The sequence below is a fragment of the Fusarium musae genome, chromosome 9, assembly GCF_019915245.1.
Source record: "Fusarium musae strain F31 chromosome 9, whole genome shotgun sequence".
NCBI lineage: Eukaryota > Fungi > Ascomycota > Sordariomycetes > Hypocreales > Nectriaceae > Fusarium > Fusarium musae.
The window spans coordinates 746,260-758,439 of NC_058395.1; the positions used below are offsets into that span (position 1 = coordinate 746,260).

A 12,180-nucleotide genomic window follows, 5' to 3' on the forward strand; every position below is an offset into this window, starting at 1 on the left:
CATTTCCCCGTAACATTGCGTGTGATCGAATCGAGGGTACGGTACCTCCAGTCTCGTGGTTCTTGCAGATTTTCATCCAAAACTCGGTTCATAAATGCCATTCTAATATAAAAAAGCTGTTGTGAATAGGCAACGACAACAGAGTGCTGTGAGATCCTCCTCGTGACCCAGCTTGTCCCGCAAACTGACCCAGAGGTGCAGAGTAAGGTTGGAAAAGAGAAGAAATGCACGCTTGTATATTCATCGATCTTATGTACAGAAACCCCTGGCGTTTTCCTTCGCTAACCAGTAGCGGGGAGTATTCGGACAGTCGACTAAGCACCTACAGAGACCGTTATTAGTATCAAGATAGGTGAGGCTGGACAGATTTCAAACTTATACATACGTTATAACGTTATCCCAAGCTTTGCAAAGACAATCTCGATCCGTCTTCTTGCACTCTTGTGGCTATCAAGACATTAGCTTTGAACTAACAATAGAAAAACTTCTCTCGTACTGTTATTGTTTCAATACATCTCTGGTAGATCGCTGCACACTCTGTCGTTCCGGAAGGCTTCGCTGATACATAGGCCGCGGCCAGGAGAATAAGGCTTGTAATGAATTTCATGATGAAAGATTTGAGATGTGAAGTATGATACAGAATAAGATCTTGGCAGAGAATTCGAGTGAAAGCTTCAAGACTTATACGAGCTCCCATAGTGGTAATTAAGTTATAAGATTCAGGTCCAAGTCAAGCCCGCGGCATCGTGAGGAATGTGAGACATTCGAGACCTACGAACAAAGGAGTCACTATTCCCAGCTCGTCGGAATGGTGCAACACTAGACGCTTTCCGTAGCATTAGCGCGAGGGAACTCAAGCCACGGTTCATTGTCGTAAAGACCGCAGTGCCTGGAAGTCACTGGTTAAGGTTGAAGCTACACTGAATGATAACGCATAATTACTAGTAACTAGAGGACCCTGGACCTGAGGACCGTGACAGCCGGTTCGCCGGCTCGTATAGCAAGAAGCGGTCTCGAATATGGTTGAACTGGGGATAGTGCCCGTCTTGACTCTTGATTCCCAGGTATTTGGGTCGTTCGGTAGATGAACCGAGCGGAACTAGACGAGATACGGTGAAAAACTGTGCTGTGTTGGACTAAGCCGGTGAGAGGACAATTGGGACTAACATAAAAAGGCATGGCTACCAGACAGACTACGCCAAAATTCAATAGCTTAGCATTCATGCTTAGTAGGCCAACCTAGACTGCAAGCCTCGAGCACGGATGGCTTTAGAGTTACGCCTGAAAACGTTGATGTAGATCAGGTGAAGTCTATTCGAAAATCACCCCTTGACCACCGGCCGGAAGGATTATCATGAGTAAGTCGATTCTTCAGAAGCTCGATGGCATTGCGATCAACGGATCTCGGTAGAAGCGGAAAACTGAACCTGGTGTAATATGGTGGATGTGGATGATGCATCTGATACCGATCGATCCTGGGCATTGCACTCGGTCACAATGGCTACCTTGGAAGCAAGAAATCGTATTCAACTATTTGATTGTCAAGCTGCGAGTCAGTTGTTAGCAAAATCAAACAAGAGACCGTGGTTGTCACTTACAAGACCTAGTAAATCAAGACAAGTTCGCGATCGGCCTAAGCATAGCAGCAATCTTAACAGCATATTTCAACCTCCACATCGCAAATATCGAGGCAATGACTCCGGATACAGCAGTAATGAAAGAAGCCTTCCCAACCATCTTGGCAAAAGCAATCCACCATATCAAGCTATGTTCCAAAACGAACTGTTTTGAATCATACTGCCTCGGGAACTCCTCCGCAGGCATCTCCTTATCCAAGAATTTGCAAAGCGGACCCCATCCCGCTTGGACTTCAAACTCGAGCATTCTTTCTGCTGGAACTATCCTCTTGACGAGGTCGTAGTGATCGTGAAAGGCCTGGCGAGCTGGCGACTTATCAGAGAAGTCTGTCATGGTGTGAAAGTTGGCGGGCGTGACTTTCTTTGAAAACTCCCAGAACGGGCCAGCTAGTTTGGTATCCCATCTCGCAAGAGTATTCCACAGAGGCCACCGGAGGACTCGGCCTCTCGTCGAGTCCATACTTCGAAGCCAGCTATCAACATCGCGCTGGGTGACGATAACTTTGGCTTCAGGATACGCAGCCACGAGCTCTTCAACGAAGCAGATGGCCGGCAGATCAGCCACAGCATCGTACCGCCCGAGTATTTTGTCAAATTCTTCACGGCCCCAGGGTTTGCCCTTCCCGTAGAACTTGGCATCGAGAGCTTCACGCCAGTGACCAAGGTTCGTCTTGGGGCTGCTAAGGGAAAGGGACATGTGGTATGGCGTGTAGCCTAATTTTTTAAGGGCCATGAAGAGGGGCGTGGTGCCTGTTCTTGATTGCCCGAGGCATAGAACGCGCATGGGCTTTGCACGAGTGACTGGGTAGGAATCTATGAGGCGGCCGGTGGTCGGATGCGGTTTGATATTGTAGATTTCTTGGGTCTCGTGAGAGTCGAAGGTATCAAGGAGGGTAGTCTCCTCGCTTGCCCCTGGACTGGACATGTTGAGAGTTTGGTAGTAGCTTTAGCAACGCTGCTTGGCCTAATGAAAATCAAGAAAGAGAACAGTTAGCTATCGTTAAATCCAGGCGTCTTGCAAAGAACCCATTTTCAAAAATCAGGAAATGCTCATTTATACGTGTCTTATAAGCGCTAAAAAATACACGCCCGCAGTATGATGGAATGGCCACTTTGCTGACGCCTAGAGCTGACATCGCTTGTCTATGCCGGGTATTTCTGAGATGAGATGGTGTGAGGTGCAAGTGTTTGGATGGCCTGTGTAGATGGAAAACAGACGTCAGATTCCACGTATATCTGACGCCAAGCAACATTAAGCCGACCAACCATGTACAAAGCAGCGCCTAAAATCGATATCCAAGATTTGGCTTTACCGTCACTGTGGAAAATAATCTCGGACTGCTCATGTAAGCGGACATTATCTACATCAGCACTTTTCCATAAAGTGGACATAGTTCTACTCTGAGACTTCACTGAGTTGAGACTGTCAAGCTCATGGTGCCATCGACGAAAAGAGCGATATTTACGAAGAACCTAAATATGTACAATCTTCCAAGAACGGCCCCCAATATTTCCTTCATCAAATCATCTTCCTAGCAGCGTTCCACCAGCCCTCCACTGCCAACTGTTCTCCCCAAAACAGGGAAACAACTCCGTTATCTTAAGCAAAGTTGCCGCTGGCAGGATATTCAGTCGAAGGCGTGGCCCCGACGTTCTTGACGATGATGGTGCTGCCGGTGGAGCTGGTGATTCTGACATCGACGGTATCGACCTGGAAACCACTGGGGTTCTCGAAGAAGTTGTAGTCACGTCGAGTCGTTCCGATCCAGGTCTTTCCGCTGTTTGTGCTGACTTCGAGGCTCTTGACGGGGAGGTTGCTGTTGCGGACTTGCATGCTGAACCACCAGGCGCTGGTGCCTGAGATAACATTAGCTCTTGAATTTGGGGTGAGTTAGGAGCAGAGTATGCTGAGAGCTCACCTTCTTTGTTACGAAGGACCAGTGGAGTAGTGATATCACAAGAAATCAATCTCCAGCTGGTCTGGACAAGGCCGTCCGTACCGCCAACAGCAGTAAATGCATTTTCAAAGAGATCCAAGTGACCCTTATTGCACTCGTTGCACCTGTCGACGATCTAAGAGCAAGATCAATCAGCTCACACCGCACAAACCGCCAGAACATAAGGGCACTCACCATGGCCTTGATCTTCTTGCCGGTTGGGCCGGTGACTTCAATACAGCTACCACAAACTCCAGCATTGTCCCAGTTGGGGCCAGAGAAAGCAGTGCCATAAATACCAGAAGGAATTGTGTAGGAAACAAAACCACAGGTGCCCCCAGAGACATTGCCGCCGTAGTGAGTTGAAGTTCCAGAGGTAACCTCGTCACTGAGATATCTTCCAGCAACAAGAGCTGGGCCAGCGAGGAGAACATAAGTGAACTTCATGGTGAAGAGAAGAACGGAGGAGGATCTTTGAAGCTGGACAAGGGAGTAGTAGATGATTGGTGAGTGACCTGCGAAAACATCTTTCAGTTCGAGGAATAGATTGGCTCTTTTATATTCAGAACATCACAAGAAACCAAATACTGACCTATTCAACTTCCGACCTCAACTGATTCAGTCCCAAAGTCCTCTAATCTCCACCCGGGAAGCCCACGGGAACTAGCAGGGGTTCCCAGTCGAGAACTTCGGAGCAACGCGTCCATGAAACCGCCAGCAGCAAACAAAAGACACCCCGGTTTCATCTAGATCGTGATGAGCGTGCTTCAAGGAGAGACAGTAATTCGGCCGATGTTTCGGTATCCCACGGGGAGCCATCCCAGCCCAGCAAGGGGGACCCTGGCCACTTTGTTTCAATCAGGCTACTTAGCCGCCCACGGTACCGTTGTAGCACGATAGAGTGTGTTTAGAGTTTTGTATTGGAGTGACGAGCTGTATAAATACTGGTGGAAAATAGCTAGGTATGCCTGTTCCGCCATGGTCTTTGAAGACTAATGCGTACGGCATGTAACATGAATCGCAACCGAATAGGCAGTTCGGTGCTTCCTTCGTCTATCGGAATCCCCGATAACAACCTATTTAAACTTAAAGTTCTATCGTGGTCAGCTTGTTAATGGTCTTATACCTTTATAGACGATCTCCCGAAAGATCAGCACTTACCTGAACAAATTCGATATGGGCTTCAGCAATGAATAAAATGGTGCCATATCCTTGCATAGCATGCATTCATAATCAGTAGGATGCCACTAATTGATTCAGCTGAACTTGTCGTTCCGACGAAGAAATCAAAATGGCCTTGTTCATCCCAGTCGGCTTGTAGTTGGTAAGTTCTCAGCCCCCGGAACCTACTCGAACCGACAGGTAGCTCCGTCTGCTTACAGGGCAGAGGAGATCTCCGCGAGTAGGCGGGCCCGGAAGGTCTTGTAGGGCCGGAAAAGGATCTGCTTCATGCCGATGGACAGCTCGGAGGCCATGGCATCCTTTGGCTTCTTCAGGTCTAGGGGATACTCGAACTTGCTGACGAAAGCAACCGAGAACTCAGCGGTATAGAAATACATGAAGTCCTCGTTCTTATCATCAGTCAGCGCGGCACAGGTCTACACTAGTGTCAACAAGCATCCTAGGCGAGTCATGTAAGAGCAGGGGTAAGTTTACCTTGAAGACATGATCCTCGGCGAAAGGGTACTTGGCAGAGGTTTTATCCTCTGCCTGTGACTGAGCAAGTCCTAGAAGGACACAAAAGATGTAGGGGTCGCGCCACTGATCCTCGGGCTCATTCTTCTTAACTCGCAGTTCTCGTAACCACTTGGCGGCAGGGTCATGACGAAGACGGTTGGGAAGAGGGAAGAGGCCTTCACGGAGGTTTCTGATTAGGTTCCCCTGGATGAAAGCGAACGCCCCAGCGTAACTATCATCGCTAATAGCTCCGCGTTGGTTGAAGATCGCGCCCTGAAGATCAAGAGGTCTCTCTTCACCGAAGCAGAAGTATCCGCGAGGACTAGATTCTCAAAGTTAAGATTTCAAGCATGAAGGCACTAAGATCTCGGTTCTTACCGGAGGAGCTTAAGAGGTCCGTTGTCACAAATCAAGAGCTTTAGGTTCTTGTTTTTCATCGAGGTTTGCGCGAACTGTCTGACGACTCGATAGTCAGACACCTGGACTGTTCCGTCTTCAGGATTCTCAGAGACATCGTCGGTGTCAATTTCAATGAATGAGGCTTTGAGAAGCTCAAGGTGAATCTCAGACCACTCGAGTGGATGAACCCAGACACGAACTCGAGGATTCTGTGCGATAAGATCATGAACACGCTTGGGCTTGGACGACGGCATGACGATAGGAAGACAGTGAAGACAAATGAATGTAAAATTGAAATGAATGTGATGTGATGCGGAAGAATTATGACTTGTTGAGATTCCAGGTTTGGGTTGACTAGTGAGGGGAATCTCAATGTTGACTTGCGCTGAAGAATGTGTGGGATTATTTTTGACCTATGACAGTCTCACCTATTTCCCCTAGCACGTGAGCCCCAGCAAAAGGCCTCCGCTCAACAACGCAAATATTAAAAACGTTTTCCAAATTTCACAGTCGACTCCTGAACGGTCTCGGACTTCAGGGTATAAAAGATTCATTTGGAATTAATCTTGAAGGTCCATGAAACCAAAGCCAAGTCCTAATGCACCTACAAACGCTAAATATCAACAACAATATCAACTGCATACCTCCGTCTGTCCTTAACCCGTTGTTAACTCCGAATTTCATAAATCATTTCTTTCATACAGTTGACAAGGAGCATTTGTAGAATTCCTTCAAATCTTCGACTCTCCATTTTGTACTCCATCCACTCTCCCTTTCGATGCGGTCCAACATTTCCAAGATCGCCTTATGCTCACTCGGATGGCTCATGCATCTTCCAGCAATCCATAGCGGCTGCACACTATTTGTCCAGGCCCCGTGATGTTCATTCGACATACTTATACCACATACTTGTCTTGCATGCCAAAGGATACTTCTTGGTTTGGAAGCATGACCTAGCCGTACTGTCGATGGCTGATTCTGTAGCATAAGAATCGATGCAGCGTGATGCATTTGATTCCCTGACATGGCAGCAGGGTTCGAGTACAAAATCGTTGGAAACGGGGATGACTCGCTCGAGGGAATTGTCATGATGGGATGCAATGGAGCTGGGCGTTCTTGGTACCATTCAGAGATATACTTCCACAACTTGAGCCATCGAGCCCGGAACCTGGCTTCATCGCGAGTTGGATCAGTAGGGGAGGCAGCCAACAGATCCAGAACTTGAGCCGTGAGATACACAGCATAGTTAGCCCAGTCCTCAAACGTTGGAGCATTCTTGAAGAGCTCGACATCGTTATCAATCGATAAAGTCTTGGAGGCCCAATGGCAGATAGGAATAAGAGTCTTGACGGACGATATGAGGCCGCCGCAGATATCCATACGCGCAAAGCACCAGAATAAGGCTTGCTCTGTTCCTCCTACGAATCCATTGATGCCGACCGCTTCCATGAGACTCGCACAGCCATCAAGATGTCGTTGCCATGCCTTTGGCGAACAGCTCAACATCTCCAGCACGCAAAGAATAACACAGGTGGCGATGACCGCTGTCCCACGGGTTGGTAAATGCGGGAGGAGCATATGAATGGCTTCCTGGTAGAGGGCAAGGCTACGATTAGTCGGTAGTGTATGCTTGAGTTCAAGTTGTCGTGCTGAGAGGGCCAGCATCGAGTATCGTAAGTGGTCATTGTCCTTGCTCATTGTAGGTATAATCTGCTGGAAATGGCGGTCTCGGTCGAACTTGTCGAGCCAGGGGGCAATTTCGTCAAAGTAGTTCTTCCATAGCGAGCATTCCTCTTGCTGAGAGAGCAGGGGTGTCTGAGAGGGCTGAAACTCTTGTATTGGGATCGTGATCTCGGTTTCTTCCAAGGAGACGCCCACTGAGCTTTGAACCTCTACATGCGGTGTTGTTGATCTTGTTGGAGCAATTGATCGTGTCTCTTGGATGAGGTGATTACGGAGTGTCGAGTGTAACTCGTGATACGCAGAGCCTGGCAAGAATATACCGTCCTCGGAGATACCTTCAGGGGTAAATGCTTGCATCTGGTCGATGTACGGATAGTCTGCTATCATGTCAATTGGGACCGCCTGCATGGAAACCTGCAGAGCAGGATCAATGTCGACTGAGGAATGAGGTTGCCCGTTTTGGCTGAAGTAAAGTAGATCGGCTACGGCGTTTTCAGTCTGGCGCTGTGACGTCGGTGATGAGATATCGACTACCCGGGGTTGCTGTATAGAGGCATAGCCACTTGGCGTATTGTTTGAGGCGTGACGTCTTCCACCGACAATGAGATTTGAGCGGCCTAGAAGAATTTTAGATATACAAACGACCGATAATACAGATCAAGTTCGTACCAGAAGTGCTTGTCCGCGCACGATCCTCACTAGTCGCGTTATCCTCTTCCTCTGTCTCAGCCCCATTGTAATCACGAATGACTTCATCCGTCACATCCAGAATCTCAAACTCCCTTGGCTGCCTCCTCCTCGCCATCTTCCGCATCGAAGGATGCCGCGCATTTAAGCATTGGGCATGCTCGGCTCGAAACGCAATCTTGAGACCCCATTCGCAAGACTCATTGCGACGGCGACACGTTCCGCAGGCCGGCCGACTCTCATCGCATTTACGCTTCTTCCGCCTGCAATTGAGACACCCGGAGCGGGTCCGCTTGTGCTTGATGGGTTCGGACCGGACTCGGGCCCGGGCTGCGGAAGGACGGTTCATAAGTCAACTGTAGCCGGAGTTGGGATTCCGTGGGAGAATTGGCTGATATGACTTATTGGGAGAGTGAGTGGAGATGAAGGCGAAGGCGAGAGTAAAGATGTCCAAAAGTTGGAGGGGCAGGGCAATTGTAGACGCCAAAATCTGGGGTCCGTCCTGCGGTACCAGAAAGGACTCGTGATCGGCAATTGTTCCAGAAAACTATTAGAGGGAACTGAAACAATGACATGATCTATTAATTTCCAGGCAATTGATGCTAAGCGAATAAAAAACTGAGTCTTTTCTTCTGGTTCCCCGACAAACAAGTCTTCAACTCGAAACATTCCTCAACTGGGATTAGTTTACCTCCGCTTACAGTTACCCTCTGTGCCCTGGACAGGCAGCGTGACGTTGTTTAGTGGGTGGACGGTGCTCTTCACCCTGGTCTTCCTTGACTGTACTTGGCTAGACCATCATCATCAGCAGGATAAAGATATTCCCCAGGAACTTGTAAGCGAAGAAACAGTTCCATCCAATTGCCGACAGCGCCAATCACCTCAATTGACTCGAGTATCTAATCCACCGCAAAGACCTTCGAGAATACTTACAATACCAAGAGCTCCAGGGTCAGGAATACCGCCCTCCTCGTCGAATCTGCCCTGCCCAACATAGCTCGCCCGTCCCAAGGCCGCTACCATCTGCTGTGTACTCTCGGCTCCCTTGCGTGCCTCTACCAGAGCAGCCCCTAGTGAGCCATCCAAGGAATAGTTCTTGACGAATGGTATGAGTGCGTCCATTAGTGTGCGGTGACCGATTCGTGCGGGCGTGTATCTGCATAGCTCGTCTAGGCCGCTCTGAAGAGCTTGTTGTATGAACTCAGAGACCGTAAGCGATGGAGACTCAGCGGTCAGTTCTAAAAGTCGATTCGCTACAGCGTTAAGGAAGATGGCGTAGATGGCGCCCGATGTGCCGCCCATGCTCCTTTCTGCGGTTGTCGCTGTTCGTCGGAAGACTTGGCCAATGTCCAGAGAAGCTGCATCGTCGTTTTCGAACTCTTTTGCGAGACCTGCGCGTTGATAAGATTAGCATTGCTGTAGTTCGATTGATGATACTCGGTGAGGACGTACCAGTAATTCCATTCAGAAGCGTCTCTCCACAGTCTCCATCGCCTGCAAGCGTATCGTATTCTGTAATCTTGGGCTCATCCCTTGCTGTTGTTCGGGCTACTGATTCGATGAGGACCTTGACAAGCGATGTCGGCACTGCGAATGTTCAGTTTTATGTTGACAGATGGCTTCATGCTTGACTTACCTTTGACTCCCGTCTCCCTACTACTGGCCTTCGCAACAGGGACTATCGTCTCACGCTTCGATACAGACTCTGCATCTATTGCCCAGCCGTGGATCGAACGTGGCCAAGCCGGTGCCGTAGTAGGAGCGTCAAGCAAGTCCCTCAACTCATCGTCGAGTGACAGTAGAGTGACAGAGAAGCCGGGCCCGTCAAGAGAGGTGATAAAGGTGCCGACGAGACTCCTTTCGATTTGTATGCTTCGCTGCACTAATTGCCTCACCACCTCATCTGCAACAACACCAATCTCCAAGACACTTAAGCCGCCCAGGTTGTTGACCATCAGAGCTATCCGCTGCCCCTTTCCTGGTTGCCACATATTGGCTTTGGTAGTGAACATCATGCCCAATGCCTTCTCAACTGTCACCTCAAGGCTCGTAATTTCTTCGCGCTTGACACCAGGCTCGTTGTGTATTCCCATCCCGAATTCGAGCTGGCCTTGGGGAAGGGCTTCTTGAGTCGACCGTCCGGGAACACTACATCGATCGAGACTCGCTGCGACAGTGGCCATGTGCGAAGCGGCTTTTCTTGTGGTAGAAGCGACTTGCTTGAGGGAGGCTCTAAGTAAGAAGGTAAGCTTTGGCTTGGTCAGTGTGATGAATACGCATACCCCTGAGCTGCCTTTGCGCCAGCGATCTTATGGCAGAAGACTGTTCCTGCAAGACCACGCTGGCCGACGAGTGTGTTTCCCTCGACTGACACATCGTCTCCAACAATGACCATCTCAACCTTTTGTCCGTCTGCCTTTGCCTTCTCTGCTGCGAGGCCAAAGTTGAGCTTGTCGCCGGTGTAGTTCTTGACGATCATCAAAGATCTACCACTGGTTAGCCGGGCACTCGACTCCTACAAGGCATGGGCGTACCCTTTTGATGACTTGACAGTCTGTAGGCCTGTGAGGATCTGTGAAGCGGAAGGGGAGGCAAAGATCTCGCCAGCGACCACGACGTCCAATGCTCCCTCGCCGATGTATCCTGCGTGCGCAGGTTCATGACCAGAACCTCCGCCGGAAATGAGGATGACTTTGTCATTACTCTGATCCGTTCGTCGGTAGAGCACTGAAGAGGCCGTCAGTATATGCTTGTGTGCTGTTGTTCGTCATGGTCTCACCTTTTTCTGATGCGATAAGACTCAACGAAGGGTCTTGAAGGATACAACTCCTGAGGCTTCGCTCGACTGAGTTGGCGACGCCATTGATGAAGCTCTTTCCTGAGGGTTTTGGTCAACAACTGGCTCGTCTTGCTTCCACAAGCACATACCGAGTGTCATGATTGTGAGGAGTGTTTGTCGTGTGTTATGTTGTCGATGTTACACAAAGCGCTAGCACTTGCAAGTAAAAGGAATTGTTTGCTGTTCCATCATCTCTAACACCGAATGGTATCTTTATCTTATGGTTCTCAATAGGGCGTTCCCAGATTCCTAATCCGACCATGGTTCTGATGCTCTTCGCGATAGTGTCAGCAAAACATCAAATAACCGTTTGAGTATATCTGGTAACGAATCAGATAAGGGAAGTATACGCACCCTTGAAGAGGCCTCGGAGGGCAAGAAAACACCGACCCTTGAAATAGGGTGTCGGAATAAACCTATCAAAGAGTCCCCTAAGCTTAGTCTACGTTTACCTGAATATTTTTATCACTTACCTAGGTTTCAGGTCCTTAGTTTTCTTTCCTCCCCTAGAGAGGGTACAATGCGCAAGGTGTAGGGCATCTGCAAGCGAATTACCTAGTGTCGCCTACAACGAAAATGCCATGCCCATTCTGGGGTGTTGCAGTGACGGGAGGAGTGGAGATGAGGAGGGGAACTCCAACTTGCAGCCGATCTTGGTAGGTCTAAGCGGACCTTGAAGCATCCAATTACTTTGGCATCGAAACCATGCTTTTTCTTTGATCAGTGGAGCGATTCCAAGAGTTGAGTGATTATCTCCTCTGACATTAAAGCATTTGTCTTTCTTAGTTGCACAAGTAATCGACTATTGTTTGTGGCTGCATCAAAAAGACCTCTTAAAAGGACCTTCGCTTGGGCATCCTGCCTGCAGCTGTCCCGCCTGAGGATACCACGTCTTCCACTAGGTACATCAATTGCATGCACAGACAGATAGATATTTTTGCTAAACCATCCATCTTCAATAACTTCAATAACACCCCCAATCCGCAATTATCGTATCATCTCATCGGCTACGACTCACCTTTTCGCAAAAACTGGGCAACTCAAGAACCTCATCCCTGAATTCGGCTGCCTAATTGCCCCATCTTCTCTCCAGCGCTTGCAAATGCCTCACCACTCTCGAAACCGGAACCGTTCGTCTAACCCGCAAAAACCCCAGATGATCCAATGTTACGGTACAGTGGACTCCCCACGGGGAACTGGCGCCCATGTCAACAGCCTTGGAACGAACCTTGTTTTGCGCGAGTCAACAATTGATCTAATTTTCTCGTCGCCGAATTGTTACTTCGGAGCAGTATATATTGATATGGAGTCGCCCCATCTT

The 12,180-nt window shown here is 49.0% G+C and overlaps 5 protein-coding genes across 5 annotated transcripts; all 5 read right to left on the reverse strand.

The window, feature by feature from the left end:
- Window positions 1–1,611: 1,611 nt before the first annotated feature.
- J7337_011506 (uncharacterized protein) lies at window positions 1,612–2,562 on the reverse strand (the record flags this gene model as incomplete). Its single annotated transcript, XM_044829049.1, has 1 exon — window positions 1,612–2,562. One exon carries the CDS (start codon window positions 2,560–2,562, stop codon window positions 1,612–1,614), a length of 951 nt encoding a protein of 316 aa, XP_044675724.1.
- A 675-nt stretch (window positions 2,563–3,237) lies between these two features.
- J7337_011507 (uncharacterized protein) lies at window positions 3,238–4,021 on the reverse strand (the record flags this gene model as incomplete). The annotated part of the gene is made up of 3 exons (XM_044829050.1): window positions 3,238–3,494; window positions 3,557–3,710; window positions 3,770–4,021. 3 exons carry the CDS (start codon window positions 4,019–4,021, stop codon window positions 3,238–3,240), a joined length of 663 nt encoding a protein of 220 aa, XP_044675725.1.
- A 929-nt stretch (window positions 4,022–4,950) lies between these two features.
- On the reverse strand, window positions 4,951–5,904 carry J7337_011508 (uncharacterized protein; the record flags this gene model as incomplete). The annotated part of the gene is made up of 3 exons (XM_044829051.1): window positions 4,951–5,172; window positions 5,231–5,573; window positions 5,630–5,904. 3 exons carry the CDS (start codon window positions 5,902–5,904, stop codon window positions 4,951–4,953), a joined length of 840 nt encoding a protein of 279 aa, XP_044675726.1.
- A 699-nt stretch (window positions 5,905–6,603) lies between these two features.
- On the reverse strand, window positions 6,604–8,138 carry J7337_011509 (uncharacterized protein; the record flags this gene model as incomplete). The annotated part of the gene is made up of 3 exons (XM_044829052.1): window positions 6,604–6,628; window positions 6,675–7,950; window positions 8,003–8,138. 3 exons carry the CDS (start codon window positions 8,136–8,138, stop codon window positions 6,604–6,606), a joined length of 1,437 nt encoding a protein of 478 aa, XP_044675727.1.
- A 764-nt stretch (window positions 8,139–8,902) lies between these two features.
- Window positions 8,903–10,958, reverse strand: J7337_011510 (uncharacterized protein; the record flags this gene model as incomplete). Its single annotated transcript, XM_044829053.1, has 7 exons — window positions 8,903–9,411; window positions 9,473–9,607; window positions 9,657–10,252; window positions 10,303–10,506; window positions 10,555–10,747; window positions 10,800–10,898; window positions 10,949–10,958. 7 exons carry the CDS (start codon window positions 10,956–10,958, stop codon window positions 8,903–8,905), a joined length of 1,746 nt encoding a protein of 581 aa, XP_044675728.1.
- Window positions 10,959–12,180: the final 1,222 nt, after the last annotated feature.